At 43.5% G+C, this 25,382-nt stretch overlaps 2 protein-coding genes across 2 annotated transcripts in view; both read left to right on the top strand.

Annotated features, from left to right (window-relative positions):
* GGA2 (golgi associated, gamma adaptin ear containing, ARF binding protein 2) overlaps window positions 1-7,870 on the top strand; it is a 39,871-nt gene extending 32,001 nt beyond the window's left edge. The window contains exons 16-17 of the mRNA XM_060648777.3: window positions 401-511; window positions 1,055-7,870. Of these exons, the coding sequence (XP_060504760.1) occupies window positions 401-511; window positions 1,055-1,165 (222 nt within the window). The 3' untranslated portion in view covers window positions 1,166-7,870. The remainder of the gene's footprint in view (window positions 1-400; window positions 512-1,054) is intronic.
* Window positions 7,871-12,540: 4,670 nt separating this feature from the next.
* The window catches only part of COG7 (component of oligomeric golgi complex 7), an 86,095-nt gene continuing 73,253 nt past the window's right edge, over window positions 12,541-25,382 (top strand). Inside the window, exons 1-4 of the mRNA XM_078440339.2 lie at window positions 12,541-13,239; window positions 18,027-18,175; window positions 18,472-18,588; window positions 21,966-22,134. Coding sequence (XP_078296465.1) covers window positions 13,071-13,239; window positions 18,027-18,175; window positions 18,472-18,588; window positions 21,966-22,134 — 604 coding nt within the window. The 5' untranslated portion in view covers window positions 12,541-13,070. The remainder of the gene's footprint in view (window positions 13,240-18,026; window positions 18,176-18,471; window positions 18,589-21,965; window positions 22,135-25,382) is intronic.

Raw genomic sequence — 25,382 nt, forward strand, 5'->3', positions numbered from 1 at the left:
AAAGTAAAGATCTAAGATAGACAAAAATAAAGACATACATTCTCTAATCCTCATGGTAATCTTGCGGGACATGTGTTACTATTACTTCTATTTTATAAATTTCTAGTCCAAGGCTCAGAGAGGTTAAGTATTTGCCCAAGATCACAGAGCTAGTAAGAGGCAGAATGAGAATGCAGCCCAAGATGTGCCTTAGCTCCTCATGCTGCCTCTTGGAAGCCAGCTGTACAACTTCAGGTACATTCTATTTATGGAAAGGAAGGACTTTTGGACCCTTTAATCAGGTGGTGGGTACGGGTCAAGTTTTCCCGTTTACCTCATCTCCCTCTTTGACACTGTACTTGATTAGGAATCAGTTAGATGTTGGATTTTTCTCTGCCCCCTCCTCCCCCCCGCCCCATAGTCTATGAGAGTGAAGCTGCAGCCGGCATCCAGCTCCAAGCTCCCTGCATTCAGTCCGTTGACGCCTCCAGCTGTGATCTCTCAGATGCTGTTGCTTGACAATCCACACAAAGTATGTTCTGGCACTTTTGCTAGCAGGGGAATGGGGCGAGGGGGTGGGCCTCAACTCTAGGGAGGCAATGTGGTAGGTTGAGAGATGTGTATTTAGGTCTTGCTCTAAAGTCCCTGGTTGGGAGTGGTGGTGGAATATTCCTCACTGAGTCTGCTTTCCTTCGGAGCTTATTGAAAGAGGATCTGTGACCGGAGGGCCATAGCTGGGAACCAAGAGAGTGATACAGACTCCCCCTAGTACCCTGGAGTCATCTGAAAGGGTGAGGCCTGCCCGTCTTCCTTAGCTGGCCTCCAAGTCGAGGTCCACCTCAGGACTGCATAGGTGTGGGAGTGCTCCCAGGATGTATGACTGGCTTCCCTCGTGTTTGTCGTCCCAAAGGGTCCCGGCCAGGTGTTCCTGTCATACAGTTGTTGGGAGGTCTCACTGGGGTGGAGCTTACATACGTATGTTGTTCCTTGGTGACTACTGGGTGGGTAAAGGCTCTTAATTCTGGGCTGGTCTGTGTCTCTCCCCACTAATTTAACATCTTCTATCTTTGCCCAGGAGCCCATCCGGTTACGGTATAAGCTGACATTCAACCAGGGCGGACAGCCTTTCAGCGAAGTAGGAGAAGTGAAAGACTTTCCAGACCTGGCAGTCTTGGGTGCAGCCTAACTTTTCACGAGACAGACCCTGCCGCTCGAGCTTAGGCCAGTGTGAATGTTGCTGTCTAGATAGGACTAATCACGGTGATTTAGTGCGGAGTGCCAAGAGTTCTATCCCGACGTCAGGCTCTGGATCCCAACCTCTGACTTATTCTGCAGATACTACTTGTGTGTGTGTGTGTGTGTGTGTGTGTGTGTGTGTGTGTGTGTGTGTGTTGTGGGGGGTTTTGGGGGTGGGTAGCGCAGGGCTTGGGGTGTGGGCAGTGTGGGGAAATGCTAAAGCATTTCTGACAACCATCTGCTACAATCATCTGTTTCTGCATGTGGGTGGACACTGATGTCCCCGCCTCAGGTTGGAGGTTTTATAAGCCAAAGTTGTGTTGTGTTGTGTTTTTTCTGTGTATTGTTCTCTTTTCATCCATCCACTCTGTGCCTTGTCAGCCTTTGAAAGTCTCGGCTGCTCCCAGGCTGCTGTTCTCAGGGACCTTAAAAGGGACCTGGTTGGTCTTGGGACAGAGAGTGTCTTCTGGGGCACTCTCTTCCAAGAAAGACCTTGTCTCCATTTCCATTAGGGAATGCTGCTTGCTTGTTTTTGAGAAGATCTTCTAAATGGAATGCTTATTGCACTGTTTTCCAGGCGAGGGGCTGCCACTAGACGAGAGGACCACACTTAGTGGGCCAAGCATGTCCTTCACCACTGTGCCTTAGAATCACCCAGAGAGGACCTTCCAGGGCAGAGGGGAAAGCAGATCCTAGGCCTTAATGCAGGCCTCAGGTTCCGTGGGTGGGGCAGCCTGTCTGGGCCCTTACTCAGGACCCTCCTCTCCATTCTCATCCTGTTTCTCCACAAGCATTTACCCTCCAAGCTCTTTGATTGTGACGCCGTGCCAGTCATTGTCAGCCATAACTAACAGGCTCACTCTTGCCTGTTGACTTCACCGTCCAAGATGAAGGACTGATGCAAATAGATCTGAAAAGAGCTTAGCAGTGATTTAAGTGGTGAACTGAATATAGAAAGTCCTTGAATAAATACCCATGTAGCAAATACGCTTTGTGGAGTTTTGAGTAAAGTAGGGGACACAGAGCCTGTTGCATTTAGAGACGACCAGCCTAAAGGGCACCGTTGCCTATAGAGGAAGTAGGGAGACTTCATGCTGTGGAACCTGACGAACTGCTTCAAGGCCCTGCGGGTCTGGACAAAGCTGGAAAAGAGGTGGATTTTTTGTTATGTTTATGGTTTGAAGGAAAAATTCATGTTTATAGTCCATTCTTAGCACCTGCTGTGCACTGGGTGTCCTTTACAGTCCTGCTGTGCTGGTCGGTGGGAGAAGAGAGCTGTGCCTCGCCGATAGAGCCCGATGAAGGACTTTGAGATCCCAAGCAGCTCACCTGTCTGGGCAGGATTTTACCTCAGAAACTGCAAGGCCCTGTTTGGGGCTCTTTAGCACAAAATCTGGTACTTGCCAGTTGGAGCTGTCAACTTCTACGTATAGTTAGAACTTTGCCAGCGCTAATTGGTGGGCATGGGAGCTGTAAAAGATCATCTAGCTATGCTGAGTTTTAAGCGAATGTGAAAATTCCTAAAACAGATAAGTGATGAGTGACTTCTTCATTCTCCCATAAGACTCATTTTAATCTAAAATTACTTGCATGTTCAGATGTTCTGTATAACTTTTCTAGGCTCTAGCTATTTCATAAAGTCTTTAAGAGGAACCCAGTATAATGATGATGTCTGCCCAGACACAACTTCCAGCAAAATGTGTGAATGAGGCTTACACACAAGATTTTTATCCCCTAGTTCATTGGCGAACTTGTGTGTCTCAACATCCTGTCTTCCAGGAGACCGACTCCCAGTGGTGCTTAGGCAGAGTTGAACAGGATAGGGGTGTGTGTGGCAGGGGTGCCCTGAAAGTGGCCCTGGTTATCATCAGTGCCTTCTATTTATCAAGTTCAGTGACTACTGAAGGCCTCAGCCTTCATTTCTTCAATGAGTAGTTGACCAGCTACTGGGAGCCCAGCACTTTTGTAGGCACTGCAGATAGAGCAGCGGCCAGAAACCCCTGCCCTCGTGGATCTTCCGTTCTAGTGGGGAGACAAATCCATGATATATTGGGTGGAGACTTGGCACTGATGAGCAGTATTTTTCCCCTCTCCTGAACCCCTCCAGGATCCTGCTCACCCGTTTCTGGACTTACCTCTGTGACTGTTCCTCTTTCTCTATCCCTTAAATGTGATGTTGTCCCCAGGATTTAGTCCTTAGGACTTTTCTAAGCACATCTGGGCAGTTAACTGCTAGATGGGCTTAGACCTTGTCTCAAGCTTCTACCTCCTTGCTGACATCAGATCCATATTCATCAGTGGTTATCTGTAGCTTTCGTTGTTACCTCGGACTCCTCCCCCTTTCCCCCTACATTTTCTTTTATTTGAAAGCACCTATCTGAGTCTTCATGGATTCTTGATTCCTGCTGCATCTATAGCCACTCAGTAGTTTTTGTCTCGGCTAGTCTATTTCTTTTCTTTTCTTTTTTTTTTTTTTTTTTAATGTTTATTTTTGAGAGAGAGCATGAGTGGGGGTGGGGCAGAGAGAGAGGGAGACACAGAATCCGAAACAGGCTCCAGGCTCCAGGCTCCAGGCTCCAGGCTCCAGGCTCCGAGCTGTCAGCACAGAGCCCGACGCGGGGCTCAAACTCACGAACTGCGAGATCATGACCTGAGCTGAAGTTGGACACTTAACCGACTGAGCCACCCAGGCGCCCCTCGTCCACTCTATTGCTAAAGCCTACATCATGCCCTCCCCTGCCTTCACTCTGTCACTGCCCTGATTTGGCTTTTTGGGGGTTGAGGGATGGGGGGTGCAGTATTCTGCCTCTCAGATCTCAGAACCATTACACTTGCCACCACCAGAATGCTCTAACACATCTGGCCACTTGATCCTGGGCTGGAAAATCCTGAATGGCTTCCTAATGCTCTAAAAGTTTTTGCAATCAAATGGAATGCTTGAGTGCTCTTAACTCTTCTCTAACTGTGTGCTTCCTGCCTTTCTGCATTCTGCCGAGAATGAGCACTTCTCTCAGCCACAAGATCGTCCTTTCATGTTTTGATAATGCCACGTTTTTCCATAGCTTTAGGAGGCCACTCCTCTCCTTTTATCTCTTCAGTGAATTTAAGACTAGGCTAGAAGCCTGCTTTATCTGTGAGCATCAATGGGCTATGGAGATGGTAAATGTTGAACACAGGGTAAATGACAACAACAGAACATGAATATTACCTGTTAAAAATGGTGTAAATTTATAGACCAGACATTCAGGGTAGAGAGCAAAGGTAATATTCTAAAACACCAGTAGTGCTTGATTACTAGTGTCTACAAATCAAGTATATCCAATGTAGGAGATGCTGACCCAACACAAAAATATAAAATTCTTCCAACTAGGTGTTTTGTTTTCTTTGGAAGAAAACAGTAGGAGAGTGTCCTGGAGTGGTAGCCATGTGGGGTTTTAGTGGGGGTGGGGTGGTGTTAAAGATCAGTCTGACATTTTCTATCTGGAAAGAGGTGGGGCCAGGTAGGACAAAGGAAGGGTCCTCGGGTGAGATGAGCCAAGATTTTCGTTATATAGGTAAGGCACTTAAGGTCCATGGTTTGCATTTAATGTCCACTGGAATGAAAAAACCCCGGCCCTTTTTCCCCTTGTCCAGTGCATTCCCAATTATACCACGTTCATTCCGAGAACGCTTGCATTTTGCTTTGTTTTTAAAGTTTCTTTTTTGAGAGAGAGGGACAATCCCTAGCAGGGCCCGAACTCACAAACCATGAGATCACAACCTGAGCTGAGAACTGAGCCACCCAGCTGCCCTGAAAGCTTGCATTTTAAAAAGTGTGAACATTCTGCTCTTTCTGACTTTGATTCTTGAATACTTCATCCCACTTCCAGAGGTAACAGTAGGATTTTAAGAGTTAACATTGTAAAAGCATACTGCCATGTTACAGGCACCGGATACTTAGGATTTTAATGTTTGAGGTTTTCTGAAACCCCAGTCTGAAATAATTAAGGCAGCCCTCGGTTGTGATTCCGCCCTTTAGCTTCACTGCTGCCTCTAAGAAGCCATGTAAGTAATTTATCCTCTTCAGATTCCTCTGGAGAGCAGAACTTTTTTGAGAATCAAATGTTAATGTATGTAAAGTGACTACAGTGCTACGTGGCACTTAGCAAAGACTTACTTCATGTTTGCGGTTAGCCTGTCCACCTGATTTCCAGCACATGAACAGAGGTGACTTACCTATAACTGTAAGTTCACCTCCTCAACTAACAAAACAGATGTTTAAAACCTTGGTGAGTTTCAAATTAATACTGAGACACCCTGAACATCAAGGATAGAAGGGTAGCAAAAAGTATTTATAGGAAACCATACTCCTAGACCTAGTCACAAGGGATTCTCGCCATTTTCAAAGTCTCCCCCAAGTCTAGTCAAAAGATTAAATCCATAACAGAACAGTTAGAAACTAAGGATGAACACATTTCCTACAAAACATTCAGTTAGTTTGGTAAACAAAGCTGTGCATTCCAAAATTTATAACCCAGACACCAAAACTCGAAGCAGATAACTTAGGCTGTTCTTGTTTTTGAATGCATGGGCAAAATACTCTAAAGCCAGTGGCAGTCCTATTGAAAGAATACACTGTATAAAGCGTGTTCTGGGGATGCTGTTAACCACCTTAATAGCTCAACTGGATGATTTGGTCAGCTCAATAATAGATGTAGAAAAAGGCATTCTATATCATTCACTGTTTATTCCTAATAAAAGCAAATGACCTGCAGCATGTTTAATAAGGAGATACTATAGTGGCCTAAACAGAAAGGTTTATTTCCTTGTTTAAAAGGCGGCCAGAAATAGTCCAGAACCAATGTTGGTAATATTGAATAATGACAGTCATTAGGAACCCAGGTTCCAGCTACTCCTAAATCCTCACTCAAGGATATGCTTCTCAACGTCATGTTACAGGATGATGGCTGATGTTCCAAGCCACAGGGAGGAAGGGGAGGAAGGAATACAGGAAAACTGGTAATTCTTAAAGTATCCCGGAACTTTCATGTGATATTTGCATTTACATCTTCTTGGCTGTTTAGTAACAGGGCCACACCTAGGTGCAAAGAGGCTGAAGAATTGTCATATTCACATGCAATGCCACACCACATGAAACTGGGTTTTAGCTAAACACAGGATTCGTAGTAGTGGATGAACTGTCTACCATAAGGCACTGTGGCAATCTACTGGGGAAGAAAGCTGCCCTTGAACTATTGCTAAATGGGAAAACGCGCTTTTATATTTTGTCATGACCCCAGTTTTAAAACTAAGCAACCCCAGGGGACACCTGGGTGGCTCAGTCAATTGAGTGTCTGACTCTTGATTTCAGCCCAGGTCATGATCCCCCAGGGTCATGGGATCCAGTGCATCAGGCTCCACACGGAGCATGGAGCCTGCTCTGGATTCTCTCTCCCTCTGTCCTTCACCCCTACTCGCACATGCTCTCTCACTCGCTCTTGCACTCTCAACAAAAAAACTAAACTACCCTGGTATATGTATGCATATATAGTAACTAGTAAGTCTTTGGGTCACAGAATTGCAAATGAGTTCTTTTTAAATTTTATATGCATTTTCTAAAATATCTGGGCTGAAAAGTCATTTTTGCGCCCAGTGTTTTTCAGACTTAAAACCCAAAGTGTGGAGAGTCTTTCCACCTGATTACCCTTCTAGGAGACAGTGCTACTGGTTCCTCATCTGTCCTTGGAGATAATTCTGGCATGTTCAAGTCAATGAACTGTACTTTGCTTTTTTTTTTTCCTTCCCGTGTAATGATATAGCTTGCCGAAATGCCATAATCAGTACAAACTGCTTGGTAGAAAAAAGAATGGCCCCTGCTTTCTGCTGTCCTGACAGCAGATGGGATCAGTCAGTTATATGTTGAAAGTCCTGGGTTTTAAAACTGGCACATGAGTTTCCTGGTAGTTTCTGTGTATTTCCCTTCCTCTCCCTCCCACTGGCTCCATTCCCATGGGCCCAAACATGCTTTTGTCTTCTCTAGCACCCCTCTCCCTCCTGCCTTATTTCTGGCAGCCCAGCATGGTACAGTGAAATAAGGATGGGCTTTGGGATCAGGTTCAGTTTCTAGTTTTTTGTCACCTGTAGCATCCTGTGCAGGACACTCCACATCCCTGGGCCTCAGTTTTTCTGTTCTTAAATGGTAAAAATGTTAAAAATCGATTTCATAGCGGAGGGGGGAGGGGCGCCTGGATGGCTCAGTCGGTTAAGCATCCTACTTTGGCTCAGGTCATGATCTCACAGTTCGTGAGTTCGAGCCCCACATTGGGCTTTGTGCCCACAGCTCAGAGCCTGGAGCTTCAGATGCTGTGTCTCCCTCTCTGTCTGCCCCTCCCCTGCTTGTGCTCTCTCTCTCTCCCTCTCTCAAAAATAAATGTTTAAAAAGTTAAAAAAAAAATCTATTTCATAGGTTTTGATGAGGATTTATTCAGGTCAAGAAAATGCCCAACACAATAGATTCTATATAACTGTAGGTGTTATTTCTCTTCAAATCACCTTATTTGAGGTTTCTTTTATTTGCCACTGTAACTGTGGTCACTTGCATTTTGTCACTTTGTTCATTTCACAGCCTTTCCTATTCTCATGGAAACCAATAAAATTTTGCTAATGATACTAATAACCTAATGTTTGCAGAAGCTACAAAAAAGGTTGATGCTTTTCATAGAATCTGACCGCCCCCTCCATATCCATTAAGATTAGTATCAGCTGCAAGAAATGGATAAGCCCAGAGTACCAATTGCCTAATACGTCTCTGAATCAGTTACTTGGGACTATTGCAAAAATGTGTACTGTAAGTTGGGTGACTTAAGAGAAATTTGGCAGTTCTGGAGGCTAGAAGTGTGATAATCAGGCCACGTACACTCTGAAACCTGTCAGATAATCTTGGTGATTTGCAACAATCTTTGGAATTCTTTGGCTCGTGGCTGTGTAACTCCAATCTATCTTCATGGTCATGTGGTGTGCTCCTTGTGTGTGTCTTCATGTGACCATCTTATAAGGATGCTGATAGTATTGGATTAAGGGCCTACCCTACTTTAGTATGACATCTTAACTAGTTACATCTGCAATGATACAAGGTCACCTACCAAGGAACTGGGGGTTAGGATTTCATGCCCACCTTGTGGAGAGATGAGTTAACTCCTAATTCTCTCAAATTCAGGAACCTCTGAGGTAGATTGGGGCCCATATGCAGTCCATATGATGTTAAGCACCCAGGTGACTTCAATCTTGCTCTGCCATGAGTGATTTCCACTGCTAAGAACACTTTATGGTTCATGATAGGAGACTGACAACAAAAGACAAATTACCAAACTCAGGAAAGAGAGAGGACATCACCACTTGTTCTATAGAAATTAGAAAGGATTATAAAGAAATGTTAGGAACAATTTTATGCTAACTTAGGTGAGATGACAAGTTTCTAGAAAGACCCAAATTAACAGCTGATTTAAGAAGAAATAGAACATCGGGGCACCTGGGTGGCTCAGTTGGTTAACCGTCCCAACTTCAGCTTAGGTCATGATCTCACAGTCCGTGGGTTCAAGCCCAGCGTCAGGCTCTGTGCTGACAGCTCAGAGCCTGGAGTCTGCATTGGATTCTGTGTCTCCCTCTCTGCCCCTCCCCTACTCACTTTCTGTCTCTGTCTCTCAAAAATAAATAAACATAAAAAAAAAAAAAAAGAAAGAGAACATTTGAATAGGTCTATAACAAGAAGTTGAATTGATAATTTAAAGTCTTCTCAACAAATGTCCAGGTGCAGATGGCTTCACATTAAATTCTGCCAAATATTTAAAGAAGAGGCTTTCCCAATTCTTTACAAACTCAGAAGATAGAAAAGGATCACTTCTCAAATGATTCTGAGACCAATATTACTCATAAACCAAAATTAAAGGTCACAAAAACAGATTACAGACCAGTTTCCCCCCATGAACATTGACAAAAGTTCTCAACAAAATAGTAGCCAAGCAAATCTGGTAACATTCTACCCCATGACCAAGTAGAATTTATCCCAGGAATGCAAGATTGGTTTACCATCTAAATGTCAATTACTATGTAACATCGTTTGAATAGAATAAAAGGCAAAAGCCACACAATTATCCTAATAGGCACAGAAAAGTATATTTATAAAATCCAACATTTTAACAAACTAGAAATAGAAGAAAAAGAAGCTCAACTTGAGAAAGGGATTGGACTGAATGCTAAAGACAGATTCTTAAGATCTGGAGCAAGGCAAAGATGTCAGCTCTTGTCTCCTCCATTCAACATGGTACTGGAGATTCTAACCAGTGCAGTTAGTAGAGGGAAGAAAGAGGGAAAAGGAAAAGAGTCTGTATTTGCAGATGTTATGAACCTGTACATAGACAAATCCCAGGGAATACATGCACACATAAATAGCTTGAACTGATGAATTCCATTCACAATAGCATTAAAATGCAATACTTGGGAATAGATTTAACAAAAGTGCAAGACATTTGGCAATGTGCAACTACAAGGTAGTATTGAGTGAAATTAAAGATCTAAATTAGAGATTCTGAAGGAGGGGTGATTGTTCCCACTGAGAGACACTTAGCAATGTGCATAGACATTTTTAGTTGTCACAACTTGGGGGAAGAGATGCTTTGGGCATCTAGCGGGTAGAGGCCAGAGATGTAGCTAAACGTTGTACAATGCATAGGACAGCCTGAACACCAAGAAAATCATCTGGCCCCAAGTGTGAATATCCCCGAGGTTGAAAATCCTAATCTTAAACAGAGAGCCATTTCACGTTCATGGATCGAAAGACTCGATATTGTCAAGATGCCAGTTCTCAAAATGATCTGTAAGTTCAATAAAATCCCTATTCCAACAGCATTTTTATGTAGAATTGATAAGCTGATCGAAAGATGTATATGGAAATGCAAAAGGTCTGGAGTAGCAAGAGAGGGAGGGGCAGCAGAGAGCCTGATGCAGGGCTCAATCTCACGAACCGTGAGATCACCCCCTGAGCTGAAACCTAGACTCTTAACCGACTGGGCCACGCAAGCAACCCCGCCAGACAAGTTTTAAAAGAACAAAATGGAAAGACTTAACACTATCAGACTTCCAAACTCACTATAAACTACAGTAATCAAGAGAGTTTGGTTTTGGTACAGAATCGGCATATGGATAATGGAACAGAATTAAGAGTCCAGAAATCCTTATATTTATGTCATTTGATTTTTGACAAAGATCTTAAGGCAATTCAGTGGAGAAAGGAAAGTTTTTAAATTGTCCTGGGATAACTATATCTGTATTTAAAAAAAAAAACCCAAATAAACAAAAAACGGGTGCCTGGCTGGCTCAGTCGATAGAGCACCCAACTCTTGATCTCAGGGTTGTGAGTTCCAGCCTCACATTGGGCATAGAGGTTACTTACAAATAAAATCTTAAACAAACAAACAAACACACTTAGGCCATTAACCTCATACCATAACCAAAAAATGAACTCAAACTGGATCACAGACATAAATGTAAGAGCTAAAATTTTTAAAACTTCTAGAAGAAAATATAGGAGAATTCTTCATGGTTTTAGGTTAGGCAAAGATTTCTTAGATTTCAAAGATTTCTTAGATAGTATGATCCATAAAAAAGAACAAGTGATAATGGAATTTATCAAAATTGAAAACTTTTGAACCTCAAAAGACACCATTAAGACAATGAAAAGACAAAATACAGATTGGGAGAAAATAGTTGTGAACCATATTTCTAATAAGGGAAGTCAGAATATGTAAAGAACTTTTTTTTTTTTAATGTTTATTTTTGAAAGAGAGAGCAAGAGCGTGAGCAGGGGTCAGAGCTGTCAACAGAGCCCTATGTGGGGCTCAAATTCATGAGCTGTGAGATCATGACCTGAGCTGAAGTCAGACGCTTAACCGACTGAACCACCCAGGCACCCCAGAATATGTAAAGAACTTTAACAGCTCGATAATATGAAGACAGGCAACCCTGTTTAAAAATGGGCAAAAGATTTAAATAGATGTTTCACCAAAGAAGATGTAAGAATGGCTAATAAGAACATGAAAAGATGTTCAAAATTGTTGGTTATTAGGGAAATGCAAACTAAAGCAACAATGACTTACTACTACATAACCAATATTGGTGAGGCTATAGAGAAACTGGAACCCACATACATTATTGATAATAATGTAAAATGGTACAGGCATTCCAGGTAAGTTTGGCAGTTTCTTAAAAAGTTGAACATAAATTTATCTCATAAGTTGGCAATTCCACTCCTTGGACTATATCCCAAAGTAATGAAAACATGTCTACACAAAGGCATGTAGTGAACGTTCACAGCAGCATTATTTAGAATGACTTTAAGCTAGAAACAGCATAAATGTGCATCAGTTGGTGAATGAATAAATGAAATGCATTATTGTGTCCACACAATGGAATACTATACAGCAACATAAAGGAACAAGCTACTGATACATGGTACAACACAAATGGACCCCAAAAACATTCTACTCAATAAAAGAAGGCTGATAAAACAGACTACACAGTATATGATTCCACGTATCCGAAAAATCCAGAAACGGTAAATTTATAGACCTCAGACTAGTGGTTTCCTAGGGTCTGGTGTGGGAGCAGAGATTAAATGCAAATAAGTAGGAAGGAACTTTTTTGGCTGATGGAAATGTTCTTGTGGAGATAGACTAACACTCTAAATTTACCAAAAGTCATTGAATTGTATACTCACAATGTGTGAATTTTATATCCTGTAAATTATTAGTAAAGTTGTTTTTAAAAAGTTCCTCGAGGAGGGGAGGGTCATATTGTAGAGGCACTTAAGGCTTCCAATACCACAGGACATGATCAATTTGCTCCTACCAAGGATAGTGTACGAGCTTTCCTGCTTTGTGGAGTTAGGTTCTTAGATATAGTCTTCAAGAATTACCGTATGCACGGAGTCAGAATATGCCTGGGGTGAGAACGGATAAATGGCAAAATTATTCACAATTGTACAGAAAGGATTTTTTTTAATTTTTTTTTTTTTTTTTTTTTTTTTTTGTTCCTATGACAAAGGAGGTCCTCGGTTTTCTGAGGCGTCACATTGTTTATTTTAGGCTGGAGGAAACGGTTACGTGCAGACCGGTGAGTTCTAGTTCCAGCGCGGTGTGTTGCAGGGAAGGACTAGGAGGCTCGTGTGGCTACACGGATGAAAGGAGCAGGAAGGGTGGTGGGCACAGGCCAGATCTCGTAGAGTAAGTAGGAAGGCAGTAAAGCATGGTAAAGAGTTCAGGTTCCAGTGGCGGGCTTGCCTGAGTTCCGATCCCCACAGTGCCACTTTCTGTCTACAAGACTGAACCAGTTGCTCAACTGCCTCAAATCTTCATCTTTACGTTGGGGAAAATACTGGCACTCATAGTACCGTGAAGACTGTGAAGTGCGCTAGTGCACGTAAGGGCTTTGGAGGAAGCACATACTTAGGCCCGCGAACACGCACTTAAGTTAGCAAAAGAAGCGGAAGGCCCTCAAGCGCTCACTGCTCCCCGCTCTCCGCCAGTGGCCTTGCGCCAAAGCCCAGCTCACCGGGGCGCCCGGAACGCCCGCAGTCACTATGGTAACGGCCACCTACTTCCGGAAGAAGTACGGCGCGCGGTGAGGGCCATTCCGAGCAGTCTGTCTCGGAGAGTTGACAGAGGGGCCTCAGAGGGGTGAGTTGCGGGTGCCGTGGGTTCCGCCTGCCGCCCCCCCGCCCCAGGCCAGCCCCGGTGCTCTCGCAGGGCCGCCCGCCTCCACAGCCTCGTTGCCACCGGAGCCAGCTCTTCAGGCGTGGACGCCGGGGCCGAGGCGGTGCGGCCATGGACTTCTCCAAGTTCCTGGCGGAAGACTTCGACGTGAAGGAGTGGATCAACGCGGCCTTCAGGACGGGCCCCAAGGAGGCGACGGCCGGGACGGCGGACAGCCACGCGGCCACCCTGGTGATGAAGCTGCAGCTCTTCATCCAGGAGGTGAACCACGCCGTGGAGGGTGAGGCCGAGCTGTCCGCGCGGGCGGGGGGCGGCGGTGGGAACTCGAGCCCGGCCCGACCCTCCTGCAGCCCGTTCGGGGGAAGGTGTCAGCTCGCTGCCGCCAGTTTTTAAGGCTTGCCAGGTCTGAGGCTTGCTCTTCCACCCCTCGCGGTGCCATCACGTCTCCTTTTATAACTTAAGTCAGAAGCGTGAACAACAATATTTCAGTATTTCAACAGTATTAAGTAATCGTCGGCACGTGCTTATGTTTGGCAGAAGCGTATCAAAGCCGTATGGGACTGACACAAACCTGGGAAAATTTAGCGGACTTTCATGTCCGTGAGGAAGATGGGCAGGCCTGACTGGAGACATGAACCATCTTTTAAGGATAGTTAATTATAAAAAATAATACACGCCAGCAGCCATTTCATTAACACCTCGATTCGGTTTTTATTCAGGGCATACTGCACGCCAGTCTCTCTGCTCGGCTCTGTGGGAGAGACACGTTGCACAGACTGCCGGCAGGAAGCCTATGATCCAGGATACGAAACTTTATTTTATGGATGTGTCCAGTGTTTAAGAAAAGGCTGGTGTTGGTGGGGAGAGCGGGAGGGGAGCTGTCTTTCACTGCAGATCCTTTATTGCACTGTGCAACTTCTGCTTATGATTGAGCATCTGTCACGCATGTGCCCAGAAATAGGCAGTGGGCAAAAAGTGTACCTTTCAGGCAGTTGTTGCCTTGTGGGGAAGATACTAAACAGTTCACTTACAATGAGGGGTGGCTTTACCCGCAACTAGAACCAGGAGCGGCGAGAGCTGGAAGAAGTGTATGGTTACCTGGTGTCTGGGAGAATCATAAAGGGCTTTCCCTGTGTTAGGCCTTGAAGGAAGACTTCATAGGGCAAAGAGGGGGGACGTCAATAACAACGCGATAGCAATATTTGAGTCCTTGGAATGTGTCAGGCAGTCTTTTAAATGCTTTATATGTATTAACTAGGTGGTTCTCCAACCAGGGCTGGCAACGTTGCCTCCTCCTCCCCCAGCCCCCAATATCTGGAAGTTGGTGAGAGTGTTTTTATTCATTGCAGTGGTGAGGCATGTCACAACCATGGACGTTCAGTGGAAGTACCCAGCGATGCTTGATGTCCTGCAATGCTTGGCACAGTCCTGCACAATGAAGAACTGTCCTGGCCAAAATCTTAATATTGCCCCTTTTGGGCATAATTATCTAATTTAAACCTGGCAATAGTCCTTAGAGGTAGGCACAATTATTATTCCCACTTTATAATTGGAGAAACCACAGCGGAGTGAGGTAACTTACCCGGTCATGTTGCTAGTGAGTGGGGCCGTTTGCATTTGAACCCAAGCAGTTGGTTCCAGAGCCCAGGCTCTTATCCATGATACTGTGCTACTTGTCTGGTATTAAAGGGAGAGAGGACACCACATGCAGAGGCATGTGAGTATAGAAAGGCCTAGCCAGCCCACAGAAGAGTGAGTTCCAACAGAGCTCCATCAATAACATCAACAAATATGAGTCACTGGTATGATGACCACAGGATCACACTTCCGTAGGGAGTGGGGAGACTTGCCGAAGATAAGGCAGAAAAGTAGATTGGGATCAAACTGTGAAAGGCCTTAAGTTTATTTATTTTGAGAGAGAAAGAGAGCATGCACGCACGAGTGGAGGAGGGGCAGAGAGAGAGGGAGAGAGAGAATCCCAAGCAGGCTCTGCACTGTCAGTGCAGAACCGTGAGATCATGACCTGAGCCAAAGTTGGACACTGAACCTACTGAGCTGAGCCACCCAGGCGCCCCCCAAAGCTTTATTTTTATGGAAGATGAGACCGTGGCTCAAGTCTTCAGTGAAGAGAGGTTATTGCAGAGGTTCAAGGAGCGGGTATTGAGGACTCCAAACTGGAGGATCGATTTGTTCATGAATTCAGTCAACAAATATTGGGCACAAACTGTTTTCCAGGTTTCAGAGATCCAGTGTTGAATGAGACCCAGTCTTAGGTTGGATAGGTTAACAGGGGCCAGATCATGCAGGGATTTTAATGTCACGTGAAAGAGTTTGGATTTGAACCAAAATGAGTGTAATGGGATGTTACCAGAGGATTTATAAGTATGGGGGTGACATGGTTTGACTCATGGCTCCATTCTGCTGGAGGCTGCTGTTCAGAAGGGTGGACTGTCATCATAGTGGCTTCAGGTGGGGTTATGACAGTGGACATGGTGCGAAATGGATAGATTTAAGATGTTTTTAGGAGGAAGAATGGGGAGAACTTGCTGGTGGATTGGAATAAGGAATGAGAGGGGGAGAACATCAGGAATGGCAGCAGGTTCTTGAACCGCCCAGCTGTGGGCAGAGGTGCCAAACGTAGAGTAACGTTGAGAGAATTTGTAGTGAACATCCATACGCCCACTACCTAGACTCTACAATTAATGACCTAACTATATCTCCTTTATCACAAGTCTGTCCACTTACCAATCCCTCTCTCCATTCATCCATCTTATTTTTTTGATGTATTTCAGAATGAGTTGCAGACATCAGTATCCTTTATCCCTGTGCATTTCAGTTAGTACCCTAAACATAACAGAGTTCAGTAAGTTCAGTACTTGTTTACAGCTCTTTTTTTCTTCACCCTGTAAAATTTACATAAGGTGAAATGCACAAATCCTATCTGGTGAGTGTGATGAGTTTTGACAAATGTGTACAGCTAGGATAACTCAAACCTCTGTCAAGAAATAGAATGTTACCATCACCCAAGACAGTGTCCCCATGTCCCTTTACGGTGAAATCTGGCCCTTACCCTCTCAGAGGCAACCACTGCAAGTGATGGTTTTAAAAATGGATACAGGGGTGCCCCGGTGGCTCAGTCAGTTAAGCATACGACTCTTGATTTCGGCTCAGGTTGTGATCTCACAGTTCATGAGTTCAAGCCCTGTGCTGGGCTCTGTGAACACAGCGTGGAGTCTCCTTGGGATTCTCTCTCTCTCTCTCTCTCTCTCTCTCTCTCTCTCTCTCTCTCTCAAAAATAAACATAAAAGGGGCGCCTGGGTGGCTCCATCGGTAGAGTGTCCAACTTCAGCTCAGGTCATGATCTCACGGTTCGTGAGTTCAAGCCCCACATCGGGCTCTGGGCTGATAGCTCAGAGCCTGGAGCCTGCTTCACATCCTGTGTCTCCCTCTCACTCTGTTCCTCCTCCATTTGTGCTCTGTCTCTGTCTCTGTCTCTCAAAAATAAATGTTAAAAAAAATAAAAAAATATATAACAATGCAAATATTAAAAAAAAACATTAAAAATGGATACAAGAGTGGACTAAACTGGGGGGTGCTGTGGAGAGGGGAAAAGAGGTATACAGGAAACAGCAAGGGCTGAAGAGTGACTGAGGTTTAGCAGGTGGAGACCAGGCTGGGACCATAACATTGTTAAAAGTCAGTCTTTGTGCAGAAGAAATCCATGTCCTGTGTTTGTGTTCTTGGTCTTAGAACTTTACCTGGGGTCAGTGTAGGAAACAGATTTTTACTTTACAGCAGAGCTGGATGAACAGGTTCCTGAACTACTTCAGGATGTTAGAGTTCCATTCATTGCGCTGGTAGAGAAGACACTGGGCTTCTTTGGTTGATTCCCATCAAGTTGCTCTTTAAAGGCTTAAAGAGGGGCGCCTGGGTGGCGCAGTCGGTTAAGCATCCGACTTCAGCCAGGTCACGATCTCGCGGTCCGTGAGTTCGAGCCCCGCGTCAGGCTCTGGGCTGATGGCTCGGAGCCTGGAGCCTGTTTCCGATTCTGTGTCTCCCTCTCTCTCTGCCCCTCCCCCGTTCATGCTCTGTCTCTCTCTGTCCCAAAAAAAAAAAAAATAAAAAAAAAAAAATAAAGGCTTAAAGGGGTGTGCTATTAACTCTCCCAGTTCCACATAACACATCATAGTTTGCAGAAATGTTCAAGTTGTATTCTGCATTTGGGATGTCTGTGAAAAAATGCATCTTTCTTTTTTTCTTTCTTTTTTTCTTTCTTTCGAGAGAGCAAGCAGGGGAGAAGGGCAGAGCAGAGAGAGAGAGAGAGAGAGAATCCCAAATATGACGTGGGGCTTGATCCCATGACTCTGGGATCGTGGACCTGAGCTGAAATCAAGAGTTGGCTGCTCAACTGACTGGGCCACCCAGGCACCTCAAAAAATGCAGCTTACTTAATATCACTTGATCTCCTACCAGACCTGTTAAGTAAGAAACTCTGGCAGGTGCCTGGGGACCTGCATTTAACTGCACTCCAGTTGATGCTGAGAGTCTGTGGACTGTTTTGAAAAGACCATGGAATGCAAATGGGCCGGACACATGTAAGGCTTGGTTTCAGCTCTGTGCAATCTTAAGCAAGTTACTCAACCTTCCTAAGCCTCAGTTTTCTTATTTCTAAGAGGCGGCTACTAATGATTACTGTGGACATTAAGTGATAGAACGTTGGTAAACCACCTGCACGTAGCTGGCATCTACCCAGTGTCAGATTCTTTCATTCTGTCTCCTCACAGAGGGAGTTGCACTTTCACTCAGTGGTGGAAAACAGTTGGTGTTGGGTCGGGCTGATGGTTCCTTCCTTGTCAAATCACGTGACCCTCACCCATCAGACTGGGGAGGACATGGCCCTGGCAGAGGCCACCTCCCGGCCCACCTCCTCTCCACCCCGCATTTCCCGCAGGCTCAGAAAGCTGTGTAGTTGGTAGTGCTTTGGGGAAGAGTCCCTTCCTGTCTCCTGATTTATTCAAGTTGTGACTGCTCCGATTTTCGCCTTTCATTCTTGGCTTCTTGCTGCAGAAACAAGTCACCAGGCTCTTCAGAACATGCCCAAAGTGCTCCGTGATGTGGAAGCCCTTAAACAGGAGGCGTCTTTCCTGAAAGAGCAGATGATTCTTGTCAAGGAGGACATTAAAAAATTTGAACAGGATACATCCCAATCGATGCAGGTATTTTGGCTCCTGTCCTAAATGTTGATTCTTGGTTTTAGAAGACCTTCCCTCCCAACCTGAACTCCAAAGTCTGCCAGCCACTCAACACTCCTCTTTGGCTTGGTTCTTTCAGCTTGCACGTCTGTCTTCAGCACCTGCTGAACAATGTAGCCATATGATTGGTGTCGTAAGGGGCACAGAAGCTCCCTGAAGACAGGGGCACCTCACAGTGCTTATGTTTCAAGTCACTGGAGCAAGGTAGAGAAAAAGGAACTGCCATTTCCTTAGTGTTTGATCCCTCATTTCTCTTTTAGGTGTTGGTAGAAATCGACCAGGTGAAGTCTAGAATGCAGCTTGCCGCAGAATCTCTTCAAGAAGCAGACAAGTGGAGCACATTGAGTGCTGATATTGAGGAGACGTTTAAGACTCAAGTAGGTTTTTTGTTCAGGGGATGTTATGCGTTCTGTTCGGGCAGGAACGTGAGGTTTGGAGAAACCGATGAGAAAGTCATTTACTTGAAACCGTAAGGGGTAGTAAAAAGCAGCACAGGAAGTGTGCAGGCAGAGGGTGGGAAGATCTGAAATTGCTCTGGGTCTTTCCACCATCTTGAGTTTGTATCTCCTGATTGACTGAAGGCTTCTAGTCACAGAGTTTAGGAGAAGCCTCAGTAAAAAAGGCAGAGGAAATGGATTAGGAGAGTGTGGAGCACGGGCAGAGGGACCTTACCCATCATGGGATCCTGGCAAGGTACTTAACACCTCCTGGGCTGCCAACGGTAGTGAGTAGGAATGCTTTTGATACCTGGTTATAAGGAGGAGGTCAGATGATGTCTTGTGAAAAACTCCTTTTCAGTTGTTAAGCAAAATGAATTCTTTATCATCCCTTTTGCTTGTTTTCAGAACTCTCACAAGTTTTTAAAAAAGCGTTTAGTGCATGTGGGGAAAAAATTCGTAGACAGGAATAAACAGCCAAAAATGTTTTCCCTGTAACCCTGACACCTCCCAGTGCCCTCATTTCCCTTCTCCGTACAAACTCTCGCACCACCTTTATACCTGTCCTTCCTGACACATACACACTTATATATGATCCCTGCCCTTTGGTTGCCATAAATGGTGGCACATTGTGAACGCTGCTGGGCACTTTGTTTTTGTACTGAGAGATCTCTTATTCCATATCAGTTCTGTTTATCTTTAACATAGAGCGGGGGAGGGGCAGAGAGAGGGGGACAGAGGGTCTCTTCTGACAGCAGAGAGCCTGATGTGAGGCTCAAATTCAGGAACCTGGAGATCACAACCTGAGCCGAAATCAGATGCTCAACCAACTGAGCCACCAGGCACCCCAGTTATGTTTATTTTTAAGTACAATAGAGCTCCTCTGGGCTCATGACAAGGTAATTGATTTAGGCTTCACAGATGTGAGTTGCAAATCTTACTTGACTTCTGGCATGGATGTGACAGAGAATGGACCTAAGTACAGTCTCTGATTGCAATCTGTACGCTACTAATATTAACTAGCTAAAAGTTAGAAAGCTGCTTTCTCCCCTCCCAGCTATCCTGATATTCAGAACTAATTGCCCACAAGATCGCCTGTATCCACCTGGACATCCCCCTGGACACTGCAAACTAAATTCATTACTTCTGTCTAGAACCACTGCCCACTTGCTCTTCCCTTTGGCCTCCCTCTCTTGGTTAATGGCGGCACTTCCCATGCAAGTATTGAGGCTGGAAACCTCGGCAGTCCTTAACTGTTCCCTTTCCCCCATCTCTCCCATCTTTCTCTGAAGTTGTCTGTTCCTTAGATCCCTCTGCCACCACTCTGATCAAGCTTCCCATTGTTTTTCTCCTACACCATTTCAACATCCATCTGTCACTGCTGGCTCCCACCCTCTCATTGGCAAACTCAGTCGCTCCCTCCCTGTGCCTCTTGAGCCATAGTCCTTAATTTGTATCCTGATCTTTCTGTATGTGAACCCAAGGGCTGCACTGTGATCTTTGTGTTTCAATACGGTGTCTGACACATCGTAGACACCTTTCAGATGCTGAAATGAAACAATTACTGCATTCTTAATTCTTTTAAAAAATAGCTTTTCTAATTATAAACATAGTTTTTTTTAATGTTTATTTATTTTTGAGAGACAGAGAGAGCCAGAGCACAAACTGGGGAGGGGCAGAGAGAGAGGGAGACACAGAATCCGAAGCAGGCTCCAGGCTCTGAGCTGTCAGCAACAGAGCCCAATGTGGGGCTCGAACCCACGAACCATGAAATCATGACCTGAGCTGAAGTCAGATGCTTAACCAACTGAGCCACCCAGATGCCCCTAAACATAATTTTTTTTAATGTCGATTTATCTTTGAGAGAGAGAGTGCTCACGGAAGCGGGGAAGGGGCAGAGAGAGAGGGAGAGAGAGAATTCCAAGCAGGCTGTGTGCTATCAGCATAAAGCCTTACTTGGGGCTTGAACTCATGAACCATGAGATCGTGACCTGAGCTGAAATCAAGAATCAGATGCTTAACTGACTGAGCAACCCAGGCGCCCCAAATTATACACATAATTTGTGTGTGTCTGGAAGATTTGGAAAATTCAGAAAAATACAAGGCAGAGAACAAAATGAGCCTTATTCCTGTGTCCTAGTAATATGCTTTTTATGTCTAGTAGGTATTTTTCTATGTATTTTTACATCTTTGCACCTGTGTATTTTATATGTATGCATATATTACAGGTATATAGACATTTACATATAGTGTCTATATTCTTTTTTATCTAATTTTGCTATAAATAAATATAAAATCATATTTTATAATATATATTTTATAATCATATAAATCATATTTTGCTATGTAATTAATACTTTTCAAAAACATGATCTTTAATGGCTGCACAATATTCCACATTCCATTATGAGGGATTCAGCCTTTATATTTTATTTGTTATCAGGGAGGATTTAGGTTGCTTCTAGGTTTTTGTTACTACAACACTAGAATCACATTAATTAATTAAAATGCATGAATATCTCTGTGTCCCTCTGATTGTTTCTTTTTTTAAGTTTTTATTTTTAGGTAATTTCTATACCCCACGTGGGGCTCGAATGCACAACCCTGAGATCATACTCTACCAACTGGGCCAGCCAGGCACCCCCTTCTAATTGTTTCTTTAGGACACATTTTTAGAAAAGGAAATACCAGGTCAAAAGATATGAATAGTTTTCGGGGCGCCTGGGTGGCTCAGTTGGTTAAGCGTCCAACTTCAGCTCAGGTCATGATCTCGTGGTCCATGAGCTCGAGCCCCATGTCAAGCTCTGTGCTGACAGCTCAGAGCCTGGAGCCTTCTTCACATTCTGTCTCCCTCTCTCTCTGCCCCTCCCCCACTCATACTCTGTCTCTCTCTCTTCCTCAAAAATAAACATTAAAAAAAATTTTAAAGATATGAATAGTATTCAAGGCTCTTGATGCATATTGCTAAATTGTTTCTAGAAAGACAGTGTAAATTTATGGTGCCAGGTAGACTTTTTTCTTCATACCCTCACTAACAATAGCTATTATAATTTTTCCAGGGTTTTTCCACTTTGTTAGGAGGAAAACTCTTGTTTTAATTTTATGAATTGTCTTTTCATGTATTTTGTCCGTTCTTTTTTTTTTTTTTTTTTTTTAAAGTAAACCACAACCAACAAGGGGCTTGAACTCACAACCCTGAGGTCAGGAGTCACATGCTGTACCAACTGCACCAGGCAGGCACTCTGTATTTTGTCCATTCTTAATTGAAGTACCTGGGTCTTTTAAAGTAAATATCCCCAATTGTGGTCTTTTTATAGGACATAGCTGTGATTTCTGCCAAGCTGACAGGTCTGCAGAACAGTTTAATGATGCTTGTGGATACTCCAGACTACTCAGAAAAGTGTGTGCACTTGGAGGCCCTGAAGAACAGGCTGGAGGCCCTGGCCTCCCCGCAGATTGTAGCGGTATTCACCTCTCAGTCTATAGGTGAGTGCTAGCCCTTTCTCGTCTTTGTGTGCACCTCTTTACAAAGGTAAGGCTTTCCGAGTCTTCAACCTTTTGAATGTCTTAATGTGGATTAAATTATGTAGATCGGAAGTTAACTTGTAACTTTCTGGGGTGGTTGCCTTTTTTCAGTATTTTATACGATGAGCATTTTCAAACATACAGAAAAGCTGAAATAAGTGTACGACAGACACACCGTCTAGATCCCAGCCTGGTGTTTTACCAGATTTGCTTTGTCACTTACCTGTCCACCCATCCATCTCCCTCTCCATCCATGTTCTGTTTTGGATGAATGTCAAAGTAACTGATAGATACCAGCATTTCATTCTTAAATGCTTCAGCATTCGTATCGATAACTGGAGTTCAGTATTGGTTTGTGATTCTCTTTTTTTGAGGTAAAATTTACATTTAGAGAAATGCGCAAATCTTAAGTGTACCGTTTGATGAGTTTTGGCCCTTATCAAGTATTATTTTTATTTCCTCTGATTTACTAATATGGGAGATCTATTAATAGCATTCCTAATATTGTATCATTCTTGCAACTCAAGAACAAGCCCCACATGTTTACGGGATATCTGTGTGTGTGTGTGTGTGTGTGTGTGTATGTGTGTGTATGCATGTGCAGGGTAATGTACTACTGGATATTTTGCTGATACTTTAGAATTTTTCATAGAAATCCCCTTAGTAAATATCTTTGTCAGGCTTTAGTATCCTGGTTATCTCGGCTTCATAAAAATGATTTGTAAGCTTTTATTCTTCCTTATTACTCTGTTAGGTTTTAAGGAACATTTTTATCAAGTACTGCCATGGCTCCATTGAATGCTTTCTGCCTGCCGTTCAACTTGGGTATGAATGTTACAACTTCTGCCTTATTTTTTGTTTGTATTTGCTTTAGTATGGCTTTACCCACTTTTTTTTTTTTTTTAGCCTTCAAGCTTTCTGTGATGTTTTATTTTAGACTGGCTATTGGAGATGGCATATGGTTGAATTTTGTTTTTTGATCTAGTTTGTCCTTCCTTCCTTCTTTCCTTCCTTCCTCCCTCCCTCCCTCCCTCCCTCCTTCTTTTTCTTCCTTCCTCTTTCTTCCTTCCTTCCTTCCTTCCTTCCTTCCTTTCTCTTTCGTGGCTCCTTGCCCAACACGGGGCTTGAACTCACAACCCTGAGATCAAGAGTCACATGCTGACTGAGCCAGCCAGGCACTCGTAATCCTTGTATTTTTTAATAAGTGACTTTATACCATTTAGGTTTGTGTTTTAACAGAAATTTTCAGTCTTGTGTGTCTCTACATTTTTTGTTTACTGTTTCTGTTTTCTTTGTGTTTTTTTCTCTCACAGATGATTTGAAAGATATATAACTTGATTTTCGTTTTTCTAGTGATTTATTATTTCAGATACTAAACTAAGCTTCTTTCTCAATTTATTGGCCTCGTAATGAAACAATATCTGACTCCCCCAGTTAGTGAACTTTGATTCCTCCTGCTTCCCACCTACCCCACTTCCCCGCTCAATCTAGAAGATTGCATAGTCTAGAATTTTAATCATGACATACTATCAAATTATTAATTATTAATTTTTTATCATAGGGCTTCTCTCTCTAAACTTTTAACTGTTAGACAATTTTCATATTTTGTAATATTTTATTTTTATGTAACTGTTTTCTTTTTTGTTGTTAAATTGTATTTGTTTTTAGATTTTTTTTATTAACTTGTTTTATTTTTTATTTTTTAAAATTTATATCCAAATTAGTTAGCATATAGTGCAACAGTGATTTCAGGAGTAGATTCCTTAGTGCCCCTTACCCATTTACCCCATCCCCTCCTCCCACAACCCCTCCCATAACCCTCAGTTTGTTCTCCATATTTATGAGTCTCTTCTGTTTTGTCTCCCTCCCTGTTTTTAGATTATTTTTGTTTCCCTTTCCTTATGTTCATCTGTTTTGTCTCTTAAAGTCCTCATATGAGTCAAGTCATAGGATTTTTGTCTTTCTCTAACTAATTTCACTTAGCATAATACCCTCCAGTTCCATCCACGTAGTTGCAAATGGCAAGATTTTATTCTTTTGGATTGCCGAGTAATACTCCATTGCATATATATACCACATCTTCTTTATCCATTCATCCATCGATGGACATTTGGGCTCTTTCCATACTTTGGCTATTGTTGATAGTGCTGCTGTAGACATGGGGGTGCATGTGTCCCTTTCAAACAGCACACCTGTATCCCATGGATAAATGCCTAGTAGTGCAATTGCTGGGTCGTAGGGTAGTTCTATTTTTAGTTTTTTGAGGAATCTCCATACTGTTTTCCAGAGTGGCTACACCACCTTGCATTCCCACCAACAATGCAAAAGAGATCGTCTTTCTCCACACCCTTGCCAACATCTGTTGTTGCCTGAGTTGTTACTGTTAGCCATTCTGACAGGTGTGAGGTGGTATCTCATTGTGGTTTTGATTTATATTTCCCTGATGATGAGTGATGTTGAGCATTTTTTGGCCATCTGGATGTCTTCTTTGGAGAAGTGTCCATTCATGTCTTTTGCCCATTTCTTCACTGGATTATTTGTTTTTTTGGGTGTTGAGTTTGATAAGTTTTTTATAGATTTTGGATACTGACCCTTTATCTGATATGTCATTTGCAAATATCTTCTCCCATTCTGTCAGTTTCCTTATTTGCTGATTGTTTCCTTCACTGTGCAGAAGTTTTTTATTTTGATGAGGTTCCAGTAGTTCATTTTGGCTGGCCTTTGTTTCCCTTGCCTGCGGAGACGTGTTGAGTAAGAAGTTGCTGCGGCCAAGATCAAAGAGGTTTTTGCCTGCTTTCTCCTTGAGGATTTTGATGGCTTCCTGTCTTACATTGAGGTCTTTCTTCCATGTTGAGTTTATTTTTGTGTCTGGTGAAAGAAAGTGGTCCAGGTTCATTCTTCTGCATGTCGCTGTCCAGTTTTCCCAGCACCACTTACTGAAGACACTGTATTCCATTGGATATTCTTTCCTGCTTTGTCAAAGATTAGTTGGCCATCTGATTGTGGGTCCATTTCTGAGTTCTCTATTCTGTTCCATTGATCTGAGTGTCTGTTCTTGTGCCAGTACCATACTGTCTTGATGATTACAGCTTTGTAATATAGCTTGAAGTCTGGGATTGTGATGCCTCCTGCTTTGGTTTTCTTTTTCAAGATTGTTTGGCTACTTGGAGTCTTTTCTGGCTCCATACAAATTGTAGGATTATTTGTTC

This window comes from Panthera onca, chromosome E3, assembly GCF_046562875.1.
Source record: "Panthera onca isolate mPanOnc1 chromosome E3, mPanOnc1 haplotype 2, whole genome shotgun sequence".
Taxonomy (NCBI): domain Eukaryota; kingdom Metazoa; phylum Chordata; class Mammalia; order Carnivora; family Felidae; genus Panthera; species Panthera onca.